This window comes from Protopterus annectens, chromosome 12.part0, assembly GCF_019279795.1.
Source record: "Protopterus annectens isolate FY-2018-M chromosome 12.part0, PAN1.0, whole genome shotgun sequence".
NCBI lineage: Eukaryota > Metazoa > Chordata > Ceratodontiformes > Protopteridae > Protopterus > Protopterus annectens.
The window spans coordinates 145,412,723-145,425,530 of record NC_056746.1 but is presented as its reverse complement, the minus strand read 5'-3'; the positions used below and the strand labels follow the sequence as shown (position 1 = coordinate 145,425,530).

Below are 12,808 nucleotides of genomic sequence, written 5' to 3'. Positions count from 1 at the left end.
AAATTGTTAGCTCCTCTTAGGAACTGCTTGATGAGAGGGTGAGAAGAGAGAGGAGGTTCCGTATTATAATGAGCTGAGATAGAGGCATGAATTTTAATGGATGAGAAGGATAAGCCTCTGTGGAGCAGCTCTGCTAAGTAATAAAGGATTTGAGGCAAGTTGGGCACAGCTGTGTCCTTTCCTTGAGATGGACAACAACAATATCCTTTCCACTTTTCAGCATACAATTTCCTAGTACTAGGCCTTCTGGCCTCAAGGATGACGTCCAGCGCCTGTTTGCTGAGGGATGCTGGTGGTGTATTCATGGGATAAGCCAGGCTGCAAGGTTTAGGGTTTGCAGCTGTTGATGCAAAATCTGTCCCTCCTGCTGAGACAGCAGAAAAGGTGTCTGATATAGGTGCCAGGGTGGCACTGCTGTCAGACTGCGTAGGAGTGGGTACCAGTACTTGCATGGCCAGTCTGGCGCAATAAGGATTGCCCTTGGCCTGTCCTGTTTGATCGAATACTACTTTTGAGAAGAGGGGCAGAGGAGGAAAGGCATAAATTGAGGTTTTCCCATGTAAAGGATAGGGCGTCCACCTTCCAGGCTCTGCTGTGAGGGTTCCTGGTGCAAAATTTGTTCAACTGGTGGTTTGGGGGGGGGGCAAAAAGATCCACCTCCGGAGTTCCCCACCTCTAGGTTAGAAGTTGGAATAAGTTGGGTTCCAGCTTCCACTCGTGAGGGTCCAGTAGATTTCTGCTTAAGTCATCTGCCAGTGAATTTTGCTTGCCTGGCAGGAATTGAGCTTGTAGGTGCACTTGGATGCACAAGGCTGTGTTCCATAGAGCCTTGGCTAACCTGCAGAATGGGTAAGAATGAGTCCCACCCTGCTTGTTTATGTACCACATAACTGTGATGTTGTCTGTCTTTATCAGGAGCTGTCCTGGAAGGATAAGGTATTTGAAGACCGTCAGAGCATTCTGTACAGCTAGCATCTCTTTTTGATTGATAAGCAGAGGGATTTGTTATGGGCTCCATTTGCCTTGAATACATTTGCCTGCCATGTGAGCCCCCCATGCATAGTCTGATGTGTCTGTTGTCAGGGTTTGGGCGGTGAGGGGTTGAGTGAAAGGAAGTCCCTTGTTGTGGTTGCATGCTTCTGCCCACCAAAGGAACTCTGCCCTTAGACAAGGTCCGATAGGAATCACCATTTCCAGGTCCTGAGAATGTTGACACCCGAGAAATTTTAAGTACCACTGAAGTTTCCTCATACACAGTCTTGCATATGGAATTAGAAGAATGCATGAGGTTATCAACCCTAGGGCTTGTAGCATTTTCCTTGCAGATAGCTGGGATTTGTTGCCCATTAGTTTGAAATAGTTTGTCAGATGGACCTGCTTTTCTGGAATGAGGAATGCCATCTGCGAAGTTGTGTTTAAACTTGCTCCCAGGAAAACAATTTGTTGGCTGGGCACCAGTTGTGATTTCTTTTCATTGATGGTGTATCCCAGTGAAGTTCTAAGTCTTTTTACAAATGCCAGGTGCTGAAGTAGCAATTCCTGACTGTCTGCCTGAATCAGGCAATCGTCCAAGTATGGGTAGATTTGAATATTTCTCTGCCTGCAGTATGCAATGGCTGGAGCCAGGCATTTTTTGAATACTCTGGGTGCAGTAGATAAGCCAAAGGGAAGTGCAGAGAAAGGATAGTGCACAGAGCCTGTCCTGAAACGTACATATTTCCTGCAAGACTCCCTTATGGGGATGTGCAGATACTTTTCTTTTAAGTCTAGGGTGACTAACCAGGCATCCTTGCCTAGCATAGGAAGAAGCTGTTGCAGTGTAAGCATTTTGAATTTTGGGACCACCAGAAAGGTGTTGAGAATTGATGGATCCATGATAGGGCACCAAGAGCTCTCTTTTCTGGGCACCAGAACAGTCTGGAGTAGAAACCCTGTCCCCTTTGTTCTACTGGAACAGGTTGAATAGCCCTGATATGGAGAAGGGAAAGTACTTGTTTTTGAGCCTCTGCCCACTGGTTTGGAGGAAGGTCTGGCAACCCGCTTGGTGTTGGCAGTGAGTGGAAGTAGAATCTGTATCCCTGGGATATAATGTTTAGAACCCATCAGTCCTGAGTAATGGACATCCAGTTTTTTGCATGAAATGCGAGTTTTCCTCCTAGGGACCCAAGGACTTGGGCATGGCTGGGAAGGATAACTGGAAAGTCATTGTGAACTTTTTCCATCTGGCTTACCACTCCCTGGTTTTAAGGTGGAAACACTCCATTGTTTAGATCTCTGCATACCCTGAGACTGTAGTCTTGGTTCACAGGTAGGTACTAGGGCTATCGCCCCAAGGGCCTATGCAAGCCTAGCCAACAAGGTTCCCTGGCTTACGCCACCCAAGAAAATTATTTTCCTGTGCCACTGACGAGCAGAGACACAGAAGTGATCCCCGGGGTGCATTTCCTATTTCCCATCCACTCATCAAGATTTTTCTTGAAGAGTGCTAATGAAGAACTTGGCTTGACATAGATGGGTAGCCTCTTCCAGAGTATAGGAAGTCTCTGGGATAAGAATCTATCCCTCCAGCATGTCCAGTTTTTTGTGGTGACAAGGTTTAGGTCCCCTAGAGTGTGTAGCTCAGAGGGATTGGGATTTCTTTAGGTGTAGCATGTCCAACAGCTCTGGGTTTGACATCGCTTTATATGTTAGGCAGAGATCACCACTGAGTAGGCGATATGCTACAGAGTAAAGCTGAAGTTTTTTGAGGCGGTCAGTGTAGGGCATTTGTTTGAGTCCAGTAATCCTCTTTGTGAGGTACTTCTGTGGCCTTTCTGGTCTGTTTCCCCTAGGTTTGGACTGAGAAGGCCTGAGAGGGACTGGAAAGGACCAGTTTTTTTGAAGCGAATGCCTACTGAATCTAGGTGGCTGCACAATCTGGAAGTTACACCATTTTTTAATTAGTTCCATAATATGTTGCTGGTACTTCAACATGTGAAACTGGCAATTCAAAGCCCTGATGGCAAGAGTTGCAGAGGTATATACCTTCTTACCACATCAGTCTAAAGCTCTAGAATCCCTGTCTGAAGGGGTAGGGTTTTTGGCTGTAGTAGCTTTAATGCCTTTAGGTCCCTGGGAAATGGTCTCTGGATGCGCAGTAGGATTCTTAGAGAGAAATTTGTGAGAATCAGGTACTCTGTAGTACCTGCCATGTTTTCTAGGAGCTGGTGGTAAAGTTTCAGGAGTAAGACTGGACTCCAAGAAGACAGTCTACAATATCCAGGACAGGGGGTATAGCTAGAGGTCTGTGCTGAGGCAAATCTAAAACTTCCCTGAGTCTCTTTTTGGACTGAGGAGAGTTCTGGCATTCCCAGCGGAAATGCTCTCTTAAGGTATGCAAGGTTTCACCAAAAGAGAAATCATCGGAGGGGAGGCAGAGGGAATGGATTCCTCTGCATCTGAATCCTCATAGATAGATAAAGGGTATGTCCTGGTAATCAGAAGGGTCACAGTCATCAGACTCCTGGGTCTGTAGAATCAGAAGGAAATTCAATTCTTTGTCATTTGGCAGGGGAAGGCTGGCTTCACCTAATTAGAGTAATAAGGTCTTTAGCCATTCTAAGTATTTGTTTTTGTGGCATGGGAGGATGAGCATGCACTTTGGACGTCAGGTTTCTAGGCGTAGTGCGAACTCTGGGCCTGAGAAACTTGGCAGTTTTAGTTGGAAATGAATTTGTCAGTTTAATATGAATATCGGTAGGTTGGAATACACCCTCAGAAGCCGGTGCATGCACAGTGGCTCCGGACCAATCCAAGGTACAGACATCCACAGGTTCCATAGTCGAAGAAGCATCTCGCGGCATAACGGACTCCGAATGGGTTTCAGCAGAAGCCTGCAAATCTGCAGAAGCGGGCATCAGGGGCTGCAAAGGCACGTCATTGAGTAACAATGGGCTGGCATGACAAGCTTAATGAAAGCGTCCTCGGCAGTTTTTGACCTATGCGGTCTGTCTCTGTCTTTGTGCTTTTTCGGAATATCGGTAGTCGGATGGCTTTCCAAAGCCATTTCAGAATATGGAGAAAAAGTGTGAAAGAATTTAGCTACAAAAATAGCTAGACAATGAATGGTTCGTGCGTTAAACAAGGCCCAAAACTGACAGCTAGGGACGTCGTGGTCTGGGCCTAAAAGGGTGACACAGTAAGAATGAAAATCTCTGAGGTATTTGCTTTCCACAGGCAAGACATTTTATTTTATTTATTTTACATTTGTTGATCGGGATAGTCCAAATGGATTAATGTCCATTTTCAGTGGAGGCCAGGGGAGAAAAGCTCCAAGGTAAACAGATGAGTAATAACAAAGAAGGCATATTACCAAGATAGACAGATAAGTAATAACAAAGAAGACATAGTCGAGATGAGATATTTACAAATGACATAAGCAGACATGAAATGGACAATATCACAAGTTCGAGTTACCCCTGGTAACAGTCGGGGGGGGGGGGGGGGAGAGATACCAGTAATTTGATTAATAGATTATATACATTCATGGTGAGAATTAACCAGGCTTGTTACAGTGGCAAAGCCAGATGATGTTCGAGTTTAGCTTTGAATTGGGATAGGGAAGAGAGCAAAGTAATGTTAGCTGGAATGAGGTTCCATGCTTTGCCTGCAGAGTTTGCAAAGAGGGAGTCACTGGCTACATTGCTAATTTTAGTTGTCTTAATTTGTAGTCTGAGGATCGGAGCAGTCTTGGATTGTTGTGGGGGGGTGATCATATTTTTAAGAGCTAGTGTGTTATCTGGATAATAGAGGATTTTATTAGCCATAATCAAAAGGTTATATTGGATTAGACTGGGAAGTTCTAGCCACCCAAGCTGTTTAAGGTTATTGCAATGATGTGTTCTAAAAGGTAGGCCAGTGGCAAACCTGGCAATGTCGTTGTAACAGATTGAGAGTCTATTAAGTACAGTTTTATTTAGATTAGAGAGAAGGGGGGATGCATATAAAAGTGTTGAAAGCAGGTGGGAGCGAGCTATGGCAACCATAGCCAGAGGGGTTAGGAAGACTTTTATTCTATACAGTGACCCTAGTTTTTTATTGATGGATTTGATCGTTTGGGTTTACATGAAGGTCAAATTTTAGGTCATCAATTAACAGTTTAGTAGAGGAGTCGGGGTGATTATTGTGCCATCTTTTGCATTTATGGTGAAGGTAAACGGTGTGGACCTTTGTGTTGAAGAGAATAACAGCATTTTAGTTTTTTTGGGATTTAGCAACAATCGACGTTTGGAGAGCCAGGTTTCTACAGTATTAAAGGTGGATTGGTAATGGACCTTAATTCTGAGGGAGATGTGGCTGAGCAAATCGGGGTGGAATTATCAGCGTATTGGATACAGCTAACATTCGGGATGACTGTATATAGGTTGTTTATAAAGATGGAAAACAGTCCGGGTCCTAATATGGAGCCTTGTGGCACTCCAAGGGTGTTGGGTAATAGGTTGGACAGCTTGTTCTGCCAGAGGACAGTCTGCTGCCTCCCACTGAGGTAAGATTTAAACCACTGAATGGCACTGGTATTTAGACAGAAAGATTGCAGGGTGTGAATCAAAAGTTGGTGATCCACCATATCAACTGCTTTTGAAAGATCCAAGAAAAGGGATGAGGATATTTGATTATTGTTACAATTATTAATGGTACTGGTGAACGCTAGTAAGGCTGTGGTTGTGCTGTGGTGTGGACGGAAGCCATGTTGGGTATCGGCCATGAGGTGATTCTGAATTAAGTGGTGCATGAGTTGTTTGCGTATACATTTTTCCACAATCTTAGCTAGTGGAGAAAGTATAGCTATCGGTCTGCAATTGGAGAATTCAGTGGAGGAACCTCCTTTATGTAGTGGGATTACATAGGATGTTTTCCAAATGGTAGGAATTTTTGCCTCTGCTATGGTGCAGTTAATTAATATAGATACTGGATAGGCTATGGCATCAGCTGATTTTTCGGACATCAGTTAGAGCAAGAAAAAAGAACCCCCAACGGGGTACTTAGGTTTAGAAGACTGAAACTCGAAAAAACGAAAATTTCAGGTAGCGGACGACCGGCACTTGCGAACTGCTTCTGCTTCGGGCTCCTTCTTGGCAAGAAAGACTGACAATGGCATTGGCTGCATGTTTTATACCCCTGACGTCATGGAAGAGGCGACAGCATCTGACGCAGAAATCCCAAGACTCTAGTATTCGGGCCGACTCAGGGTCTACCTGCAGGCAGATAACCCAAGTGTGATGACTGCAACAGTGAAACACGAAGAACATCTGGAGGTAGGATCCTTACAAAAAGGATATAGCAAATTACACAGAAGTAAATGGAATTTGTGGGAACAATACATGCACAATAACATTCATCAGGAGGAGGAAGGAGTGAAGTTTACATGAAGAAAGGAATTTAATTTATGCAGTGCCAGACAAAGATGCTTGTTAAAAAAGGAAGAGCATACAATACATGAACAGCAAATTACAGTTTTTCTTTTATACTAATGTGTACACCTAGATAAAGATGTTCATAAAAATGAAAACAGAGCCACTGGAATGATGAGGAATGTAACCATACAGCGTGTAACCAGGCATTTTTTTTTTTAACATTTTGACGGAGTTTTGCAGAAAAAAAAAAGACAACTGTTTTTTTGCAGCAAACGAAAAAGAGAGAAAACAGATAAATTCAAAGGAGGCTTAGCTCAAACTGTATCAAAAGGAAAACCAGAATTCCCCATTCTCTTGCTGCAGGATACACTTGTCGAAATTTGTTCAAACTTCAAAGCTGATGAAAATAAGCACTTGGACAAAGCAAATAAGGTAAGCCAGACCATACTTTTGGCAGAGGTATACAACACTGGCTGGCAAAGAACTGTTTACAACAGCATTAGCATGGGATTCAACAGGAAGCCTCTTGCCTACCAGTGATCGTGCTTAGCCAATGGGACACCCCTGAGTTTAACAGATATGAATCCACCAATAATGTAAATAAAATCCAGACACTATAATTTACTCATATGACAACGCTCCCATGGAAGACCCTGAGAATTTACTGGCCAAAACGTATTCAACAGCTGCATCTTCAAATAAAATGTTTTTCTTGACCTCAAACTATCTGCTGAGTTACAGTGATGTATTAATTCTGCCCTTTCTAAAAGAAGAACTGAAGTATTTTGGTATCATAGCAGGGTGTCAAGATTTCAACTCATGCACCTACCAATGTACAAGCTTTTCAGTGATTTACTTAAATATACTGTTAGTACTGCATGACTGACCAAACATACTAAGCAAACTGACATAGCATACTAAGCAACATCCACCTTACACAACCACTCACTGCTGATGAACTCAGCAGAGAGAAGTTAACATGCATTAGGTTAATAATCTCTGTTTTAGTCGTTAAACTACAGCTGGGCATCCTTGTCTTTTACAGATTCAAAGCAAATATAAGGTGAACTGTCCTTGTGGGCCATTTTATGCCTAGCCAATTTCCCTTTTGGTGCTTTCTTGGTCTTACCTGTCCCATGGTCAATAATTATATATTACCCCTAGTACTGTAATAAATAATTTGAGGGAACCCAAGCATGGGATAAAGCATCTAGGATATGCACAGGGGTTAGTGCTGGGAAAATGTTTTATTCCCCATCCACAGATCCAGTTTTTGTCTGAATATGGGCAAAGCTAAGCTTGGGGAATTTGTTCCAAGCAATGGTATCCTCTGAGATATACCTATCCCTCCAAAACATTTTGTTAATACTGCTGCAGAAGAGGTTTAGATCCTTAGATTGAGCATATCTCGTGCCATTTGATTTGCTGATGTATAGTAAATCCATCAGCATTGAGTAGGAGGATGCCTTGTATGCTAGTCTGCTAAACACAAAGTGACAGGACTCGGTCATTTTCTTCAGATGCCCAACGTAACATCAAGTTACTTTTCCATTTTCATATAAACTGCACATTCTTTATTTTCATGGTATATCAATTACCATCTGCTCCACCAAACACCGAATACAAGGAAATAAGTTTACCTGCAAGACATGAGGCACTGCTTCAAGCAACTCCATTAACTTGGAATAGCCATAATCAGACACACGGCACTGCTTTGCAAAGTGGTGGTGGTAGGTAGGAATAAATTTGCTTAATGGCATGATACAATACGGCTGGTTCTTCAACAGATCGATCACCTCTCGACTGAATTGAATTAATTGAGGATTACCCACAGGACTTTTACTGCGAAGTAGCCAAGGGTCTAACAAAAAGAAAAAAAATAGCTTACTCTAAGGCCCTAGCAATTTAAAGGTCAAAACATTTGAAAATAGAACAAAGACTGCTACACTAATTTCATGTAAGGTACTTATTGTACTATTTTTCAGTCTCCATTTGCTTTTTGCTTTTCTGCATACTGACAAAGAGTCCCTCCCCTTACTGGGCACAGTACATTTATTCCATTACTCAGGGATTTCATCCGGCAATGGCCCTCACCAATATCCTAACTCTGAGGGTTATCAGTATTTAGGCCTAACCCCACTCCCTGACTGGCGAAGCTGAGATCTGCACCACTATGGAGGCTTACAATGTCTTTCCCAAAACTGCACTCTCTGTACATTCATCTTGGAAGGCTACAAACAATGGTGGCTTGGTAAGCCTAATGTCTTTCCCCAAGCTACACATTTACATCTCAGCCCCTCCTCCAGGGGGACAAAAATTACATGTTTAGCTTCACCTTGAACTCCCCCCCTCTTCCAGGATGGGCATTCCTAACCTCACTTGCTAACTTTGTCAGTCACCGAAACCACATAACACCAATCCACTCAAGGCCACAGTCAAGAGTTTGCTGGTTTCCACTAATCTTATTAAACCACACATCTAAAGAATAGCTGTGTAAAATCTTAGCATAATGATAGATGTCCTTCTCTTCTGTTGCAGTACTAATATCAGGGATTCCCCACTGTAGGCAACCAGTATACAAAAGACTTCACTACTGTAAGGTGCATGGTAGATTGAGACCAAATGTCAGTCATAAAAGTGACATCCTCAGAACTGACTGCCCAAAAAGAATACCAGGAGGAGGGAGGGACAGAGTACTGCAGAGAAGAGGAGGACATCTATCGTTATGGTAATACTTTATACAACTATTTTATGTCTTTCTAATTATCTGTTGCAGTACTCATAACATGAGGGAGAAAACCAAAGCTCATGAAGTAAGGGAAGAGGGAGTAACTAAGGAGCTTTCCAGGAAGCCCTGCAATATAGCTCTGGCAAACCCTGCTCCAGATTTAGAAATGGTCTCTAACTTATAGTGTCTGGAGAAGGTATGCACTGAGGTCCATGCAGCTGCTTCAAGAATTGAGTTAGTGTCCAATCCCTAGAAAAAGGCCCCAGATACATAACAGCCCTGGTGGAATGAGACCTAACAGGGGAATGAAGAGTCTTACCCTGGTGAGTGCAGCAGAAGGAAACGGTCTTTGAAATCCAGGAGGAAATAATCTGCTTGGTCACAGCCCGCCCCATAGACCTGGGTTGGTAAGAAACAAAAAGCTGATCTAACAGCCTCTGTCTTATCCACACAAAATCTAAGTTGCTAGCGGACATCTAAAGTATGGAGAACCCTCTCACTAGAGTTCTGCGGAGAAGGGATAAAGGTAGGTAAGTGTATGTACTAATTTAGAGACAAGGCATTGACTACCTTAGGCATAAATGAGGGGTTTGTGTGCAAGGAGACCCTGTTTTTCTGGAAGACCAGAAAGGGTGGAGATACCATAAGGGCCTGTAGCTCAGACACTTGTCTGGTTGAAGTTAAGGCTAGGAGTAACAGTTTTCCAGGAACAGTACTGAAGAGAAGCTGAGGAAGCTGTCTTGACGGGTGGGAGTTTCAGCATTTCCAAAAAAAGAAGTTAAGGTCTTGGAGAGGCCTAATGTGTACAATGCCTTTAAGAAATTGCTTTGCCTCAAATCTGCTAGCTAAGGGGGGAGACAGAGGCAGACAAGCAATATGAGGTTTTACTGAAGAGTAAGCCAAGCCAGCATTGAGCAATTCACACAAATAAGTCAAAATCGGGAATTTTCACTGTTAATGGGTCCTGATTTTGTTTCAGACACCAGATTGAAAATCTCTTCCATTTTGCTAAGTAAGATTTTCCTGGTATTTGGTTTCCTGACCTCCTGCAGGACTGTGAGCATGACTTCAGAGAATAGGTGTCTGAAACAAATTAGTACCCTACCATCCACAGGGTCAATTGAAGAGTTGCCAAGTGGGTCTGGATGAGGGTCCCTTTCTCTTGTGTGAGGAGGTCCACTCTGAGTTAACTTGTGGTGATTTCCCTTGGCTAAATGCAGGAGGGCAGTGAACCAGTGCTGTCTTGGCCAAAAGGGAATCACCAGCAAGATTTTTGGTTTGTCCTGCTGAATCTTAGGACAGGATTTTTGGTATGAGGGGGAAGGGGAGGGAATGCATCTAGAAACATCCTTTCTAAGAGAAAGAAAGGGTGTCCATTTTCCAGACTAGAGGACGGGGCGCTCTGGCACAAAACTGTGGAAGTTGTCTGTTCTTGAGGGAGGCAAAAAAGGTCTGTTTGAGGAATACCCCAATGGTGGACAAGGTCTAGGAACAACCCTTTGAAGCATCCATTCGTGGGATAGTGTTTGGGACCTGCTCGGATAATCTGCCATACAATTTAGATATAATGGGATGTACACAGCGTGAAAGGTTACCTGGAATTTTACTGCCAGCTCCCAAGCCTGAAGAGCCAGTCTGCATCTTGACATACCAGGGTACTGTCATATTGCGGTGTAAACACTTTTAGATGTCCTGGCTGGACTAAGGGGTAGAAAGTCTGCATGGCCACTAGCAGCAACCTCATCTCCCTTACACTGATGTGTTCCTTCAATTGAGAGGGAGACCAGATCCCTTGTATTTTCAAGTGGCTGGGGGTTGCTCCCCAACCTAAGTCTGAGGCATTTGTGCAGATCTCTTGACGAGGAACAGGAGAGCGCAAGGGTATTCCTGGGTTGCATGACAGTTGATGTTTCCATCACTGCAGTTCCCTATTCAGACAGGGGATGAGGGGGAATGGAGAATTCTAAGAGATGTTGGTGTTGCATCCAAACTGATTATAGATACCACTGCCGTTTTCTCATGTGGAGTTTGGCTAAGGAACGCATGGGAATGGTGGATGCCACAAGGCCTAAGACCCTAATTAACTGTCTGGCTGTGATGTGGTAAGCCAGGAGAATGTTTTGGAAAGAGATAAGGTCCCTGTACCTTTTGTGGGGGAAGACAGACCCTCATGAGACCTGTCTGTATCCTGCAGCACAGGAAAATTTGATCCCATGAAGGGGTGAGAACTGATTTTAAGTTTGGTGAACCCCAAATTTTATAGATGATTGATGGTAATGGCAATATTTTGTTCCAACTCCTCTGTAGAGGTAGCTAGAAGGAGAAGGTCATCCACATACAGGAAGATGTGTACTCCCTGGAATAGGTGATGAGCAACAACAGGAGCAAGGCATTTGGTAAAGACCCTTGGTGCAGCAGAAAGCCCAAAGGGCAAGGCACAGAACTGAAAATGCCATGATGATACATGGGATGGATTGGAATGTGCTGATATGCATCTTTGATATCCAGGGTCATCATGAAGGCTTGAGGTGAAATGAGTGGGAAAAGAGTCTGGAGGGTCAGCATGTGGAAAGTGAGTACTCTTAGTAAGGTATTGAGATGGGAAAGAACAAGGTCAGGTCTCCAACAAACTTCCTTCCTGGGCACCAGGAACAACCTGGAAAAAAATCCTTTGCCTATTTGGTTTTGGAGACAGTCCGGATGGTCCCTTGGTTGAATAATTCTAACAGAGCCTCTGGGAAAAAGGCAGCTATTCCCTGGGCAGGTTGAGGGATGCTCCTGAAGGAGGGTAGTTGATCCCACACCATGAAGTACCCTTTTTGAACAATTGAGAGGACCCAGACATCTTGGGTTATGCTTTCCCAGGCTGATAGGGAAGGCGCTGGGAAAGTGGGATGCGAATGGAATGGGGAAAGCAGTCAAAGAGAGGACTGCTTATCTGGAAAGGGTCACTTCGATGGCAGAGTTGCCGCTGGGGCCCCTAGCCTGTTGTGGTCTCCTGTCACTCTTTTTTGTTCTAGGCTGTGTGTGGCAGGAATGTCTACACACAAATACAGGCTTTCCAGAGTAATTTGTTTGGAACTTGGGTACTGGGGAAAGAAAAATGTTTCAATTCCTGCAGTTCCTTACCATCTTCCTACAATAATTTAAACCGGTTAGCAGATGCAGGTCCAAACAAGGCTGAATTGTCTAGAGGAGCATCCACAAGTGCGGCTTTTATGTCCTCAGGTAAGGGCTGAAGTCTTAGCCAAGAAAATCTTAATACTGATCCAGAAACAGCTGCTCTGGCGGAAGCCTCTGCAGCATCATAGCTGCATTTAATGGAGTGACATATTACTTGAGAAGCAGCAAAAGTTTTATTTTCCGAGTCAGGTAAGGCAGCAATTAACGAAGAGAGTTGGGACATAACTTCTAAAGCGAGCTTGGTAATTTATGGCCTGAATGCTAGCATGGTAGAAGTGGATACTTTGCATGGTAGAAGTGGATACTTTTTGGCATAGTCTACCCAGGCTCCTGCTAGTCTTACCAGATGGTTAAGAGGACAGCAGAGGGCAATTTCAATGGCTTGTCAGAAGCCACAAAAATTACAGAAGGGTCTGTAGAAGGACATCTGAAGAGAAAGCTAAAGTCCTCTTGGACCTTGTAGAAACAGTCTGGCTTTTTTGGGAGCAGGGTGGCTGGGAAGCTG

The 12,808-nt window shown here is 43.9% G+C and overlaps 1 protein-coding gene across 1 annotated transcript in view; it reads right to left on the bottom strand.

Moving 5' to 3' along the window:
- MARF1 (meiosis regulator and mRNA stability factor 1) overlaps positions 1-12,808 on the bottom strand; it is a 2,255,654-nt gene that overhangs the window by 862,227 nt on the left and 1,380,619 nt on the right. The window contains exon 15 of the mRNA XM_044088896.1: positions 8,033-8,253. Within this exon, the coding sequence (XP_043944831.1) occupies positions 8,033-8,253 (221 nt within the window). The remainder of the gene's footprint in view (positions 1-8,032; positions 8,254-12,808) is intronic.